We start from the raw sequence: 4,738 nt of genomic DNA, 5'->3' as shown, positions 1-4,738 counted from the left end.
GCCCTTCAGGGTGAGTGCGAGGAGGGGACACAGGACATACCGGACTGGGGAGGCGCACTGGAGGCCAGAAGCGTGGAGCCGGCCCAGGTTGCACCAGACTGCTGACACGTACTTCAGGGCTAGTGCGGGGAGCTGGAACAGGACGTACCGGACTGGGGACATGCACTTCAGGGCGAGTGCGAGGAGGGGACACAGGACGTACCGGACTGGGGAGGCGCACTGGAGGCCAGATGCGTGAAACCGGTGCAGATGGCACCGGACTGGTGTCACGCTCTTCAGCACGCCTGTGCTGCAGCATTCTCATCGCTACCACCTCTCTCCAGAATCTTTCATCAAATTCCTCCTCAGACTCCCAAACAGGCTCTGGCACTCTCCGCTGCTCGACCGCCAGCTCCATGTGCCCCACCCCCCAAAAAAAAAAATCTTGGGGTTTTTGTGGCCGTGGTCCCTGGCGTCGTCACTGTCCTTCCATGCTCCTTGGCGACTCCCGCCAAGGAAGGGTCTCATGACCTCCCATGATTTAATCCCATGTCCAAAACACCTTCTCCTCCACGGCACGCTGCTTGGTCTTTGCATGGTGGGATATTCTGTCACGATCGTGTGTAGAGACGGATCAAGGTGCAGCGTGATTGGAGTTCAACATCTTTATTTTTTGTGAAACTTAAAACAAACCAAGAAACAAACAACGACCGTGTAGTACTGAGTGCACCATGCACTCACTCAAAAACAATATCCCACAAAACACAGGTGGGAAAAAGGCTACCTAAATATGATCCCCAATCAGAGGCAATGATTACCAGCTGCCTCTAATTGGGAACAATACAACTCACCAACATAGAAGTACAATGACTAGAACACCCCCCTAGTCACGCTCTGACCTAAACACCATAGAGAACCAAGAGCTCTCTATGGTCAGGGCGTGACAGCAGTAGAGATGACCAGGGATGTTCTCTTGATAAGTGTGTGAATTACACCATTTTCCTATCCTGCTAAGCATTCAAAATGTACTTTTGGGTGTCAGGGAAATGTATGGGGTAAAAGTACTTTATTTTCTTTAGGAATGTAGTGAAGCAAAAGTTGTCAAATACCCCAAAAAATGACTTAAGTATTACTTTAAGTATTTTTACTTAAGTACTTTACACCACTGCTGTCACTCAGGAGTAAAATGGAGAAATACCCTGCCTCACTCAGCCAGTCAGTCAGCCAAATCCCAGATTTCACAATCTTCCATGTGCCATAATGACTCACTTCCAGAACTCGGCTTTAAAACATCTCTCCTCACAGCGGAAGATTCAAACCCGCCACAGACAGAGAAGGAAGAAGAGAAAGAAAGAGAACTCGCAACCGGACTGACAAAGAGAGAAAGATATAACAATACTTGTTACCAGCGAGATAACAACAGACTTTATTAGAGGATTTCTAGTAGGATCATCTGTAACTCCAAGATGAGCATCAGAATGTCAGCCAGCCTTGTCGTTGTGCTCCTGGCCCTCCTGACCATTACTGAGGGTGAGTTTATATTATTACCTACATCACTCTGACTCAATGCATTGACACCAATGGACATGAATATAATGGTTATGAGCAGTAGGATTACTATTTACCTTTATATACTGGACTGAATCTTGTATCTTATTGTACGTACAACTCAATCTGTCCATCTGCATCTCTATTTATATATATATATATAAATGCCATTTTAAAACACGCTTTTATCCAGATGACTCTCTCTTTCCCTCTCTTTAACTAATCAAGTGTGTTTGTCATCACGGTGGATGCCTGTGTATTCTTTCTACCCCTGACCCTTGACCTCTTACCTCTAACAGGGATGAGTCTGAGAGGCGTGGGGGCTGACCTGCGATGTCGCTGCATTGAGACAGAGAGCAGACGTATTGGTAAACTCATTAAGAAGGTGGAGATGTTCCCTCCCAGCTCGCACTGCAGAGACACTGAGATCCTGTGAGTCCTGCTGTTTCCTGATTATAGTCCTATTACACTGGCAAATGTTTACTGTAAAATATGGCTATTATATGATGTTGACATTAAATGTGGTTACTATATAACGTTAACTTAAAAATATGTAACTTCAATTAATCAGTCCTACTCCCTGACTACCATCCAATTTCACTAGTTAATGTTGACACTCAAATGTAGTTATTACCAGGTTTCATGATTGTCTGACTGTGCTGTGTGTCTGTCCTGCAGTGCCACTCTGAGCAACAGCGGTCAGGAGATTTGTCTGGATGTCAGCGCTCCTTGGGTCAAGAGGGTCATTGAGAAGATGCTGGCCAAGTAAGTACTAGATAGGCTGTATGAGTTTAAGGATGTAAACCGACCCGTTAAAACCACACAGACAGGATGACTGTTAAATGACATAGAGTTTGACTGGACAAAATAATGTCATAAATACAGCAGAGCACGATTTGCTTCACCTGACTAGGTTCCAGTGACATTTTCTTTCATCTTTAATTATCCTGAGTTTGGGGAATTTTCTTGTCCAGCTTCACAAAAAGTTCTGAATCAACTTCACATGGGCAATTATATTGTAATAACGTAATCTTCTATTTTCCTCAACAGCAACAAATGAAGAGGGGGAATCATTCCATGAATACTCTGGTATTCTGAACTGTTACAAGATACATACCAAATAAGTATTTATAAGATTGATAGGCTGAATTCTATCATTTTCTATCCAGGTTGAAATACAGTACTAGATTTAGAGTGGCATGAGACTTTTTTAAGTGAATAGACAGTCGGTTTCTTATATACAACCAAGTACTATGTACTAAACTTATATTTTATTTTTATTTATAAAGTGTTTTTATTTTGTTGAGATTTACATACATTCCGGTTGTATTGGAATGATTTCGTAATGAATAACGTCTCATCCTACTTGACCCTCAAATGTATTTATACAAACCTCAGTATATTTATTGATATATTTATTTAATTGCCTATTTATTCATATGAAACTGTTGAATCATGCTGAAACTTCCACTTTAATTCAATACAATAAATGTGTGAAAAATATCCTCTGAAATCTGTCTCTCGCTGTCTCTATTTCCTGATTATAACCATTACTCCACTTCTAAAATTCAATCACAGCTTTTTGCAACAGCTGGACTTAGACAAGCCTTATGACACTTTTCCCTGAAGCAAGGAAGGGTAGAGCATTGTAACAACAATACTAACAAGCAATCATTCAGTAAAAATAAGGACATCTCACAGTAAACCAAAAGTTGGATTTCCATTTGAAAGGAAAAGGGTAGTTCATTGTTGCCTGTTGTACACAGTGGCCTATGAGCTTGGCTTGGATACAAGTCACTTTAGACTACCCCATTCCAGAGTGGATGATTGTACTTTGATTTGATGTTATTTGAGAAGATTCAGAACTCATCAACAAAAATATTTTGCTCGATGAAACTTCTATAACAGACAAATTGATGCAACGTATCACAGAGCTCACATTTTTAAATATCTGGCAGTGGAGCTTGGCGCTCTTTTGGTCATTACATGATCATAAGGTACATGTGTGTTTTAAATTCATTATCAACCACTATGTGATCTACATCTCATGGCTTCAATGCTGTACTGGCAACAGAAGAGACGCACTGACAAGGTGAAGACAGTGTAGACTCCAGGTGAAGACGGTGTAGACTCCAGTTGAAGACGGTGTAGACTCCAGGTGAAGACAGTGTAGACTCCAGGTGAAGACGGTGTAGACTCCAGGTGAAGACGGTGTAGACTCCAGGTGAAGACGGTGTAGACTCCAGGTGAAGACGGTGTAGACTCCAGGTGAAGACGGTGTAGACTCCAGGTGAAGACGGTGTAGACTCCAGGTGAAGACGGTGTAGACTCCAGGTGAAGACGGTGTAGACTCCAGGTGAAAACGGTGTAGACTCCAGGTGAAGACGGTGTAGACTCCAGGTGAAGACGGTGTAGACTCCAGGTGAAGACGTTGTAGACTCCAGGTGAAGACGTTGTAGAATCCAGGTGAAGGCGGTGTAGACTCCAGGTGAAGACGGTGTAGACTCCAGGTGAAGACGGTGTAGAATCCAGGTGAAGACGGTGTAGACTCCAGGTGAAGACGGTGTAGACTCCAGGTGAAGACGGTGTAGACTCCAGGTGAAGACGGTGTGGACTCCAGGTGAAGACAGTGTAGATACACAGCTTAGTACTATAAGTGTTTTTGAATCAGCTGCAATATACAACTTCAAGGAACTTAAAGTTCCCAAGACCTTTAGTATCCTAATGTAACCGAGTTGAGTTTGCTAAACTCACTACTGAAGTTAAATTATTGTTTTTGGTGGCGTAGCTGGTTAAAGATGTTTCAAGAGGGCGGTGATGTGCGTTTGCAAGACAGAGGACGGGAAATCTAGTCTCAGTGCGAGCTGGTGAGCCAAGAGGCTATGCTGTTGAAGCAGCAGCGTGTGGCCGGGTACACTAACAGGACTTACCTTGTGCGAGTCGTGTGGACACATTTGTATTAGTCCAGCTTGTAACTCTCTTGTAAACTTGCTAAGCACAGTATGAATACATGGAGAAATTTGGTCTAGCTCAGGGAGGAGGAGTACAGCACACTCCTATTCATAAGTTCATTTTGAAAGTTAAGACTAAGAAAATGTACAGTACACCTGGCTAGGCGTTTCCCCTAATACCATGCTATCCACTCACCTAAGAAGTTTATGCACCACAAGGAGCTTCAATGAGCAATCAAGATAATATGGCACTTCCTCTT

At 43.2% G+C, this 4,738-nt stretch overlaps 1 protein-coding gene across 1 annotated transcript; it reads left to right on the top strand.

Annotated features, from left to right (window-relative positions):
• The first annotated feature begins 1,294 nt into the window (after nucleotides 1–1,294).
• On the top strand, nucleotides 1,295–3,035 carry LOC115170621 (permeability factor 2-like). Its single transcript, XM_029726876.1, has 4 exons — nucleotides 1,295–1,509; nucleotides 1,827–1,959; nucleotides 2,206–2,292; nucleotides 2,578–3,035. Exons 1-4 carry the CDS (start codon nucleotides 1,446–1,448, stop codon nucleotides 2,585–2,587), a joined length of 294 nt encoding a protein of 97 aa, XP_029582736.1. The 5' UTR covers nucleotides 1,295–1,445; the 3' UTR covers nucleotides 2,588–3,035.
• Nucleotides 3,036–4,738: the final 1,703 nt, after the last annotated feature.

This window comes from Salmo trutta, chromosome 32, assembly GCF_901001165.1.
Source record: "Salmo trutta chromosome 32, fSalTru1.1, whole genome shotgun sequence".
Lineage (NCBI taxonomy): Eukaryota > Metazoa > Chordata > Actinopteri > Salmoniformes > Salmonidae > Salmo > Salmo trutta.
This window is presented reverse-complemented; position numbering and strand designations above follow the sequence as displayed.

Excerpts from the sequence above, each read along its gene's own strand:
- LOC115170621 (XM_029726876.1), top strand. The coding sequence starts at position 1,446 with ATGAGCATCAGAATGTCAGCCAGCCTTGTCGTTGTGCTCCTGGCCCTC. Across the intron at positions 1,510-1,826 it reads CCTCCTGACCATTACTGAGG|GGATGAGTCTGAGAGGCGTG; the intron begins GTGAGTTTATAT and ends TACCTCTAACAG. Across the intron at positions 1,960-2,205 it reads TGCAGAGACACTGAGATCCT|TGCCACTCTGAGCAACAGCG; the intron begins GTGAGTCCTGCT and ends TCTGTCCTGCAG.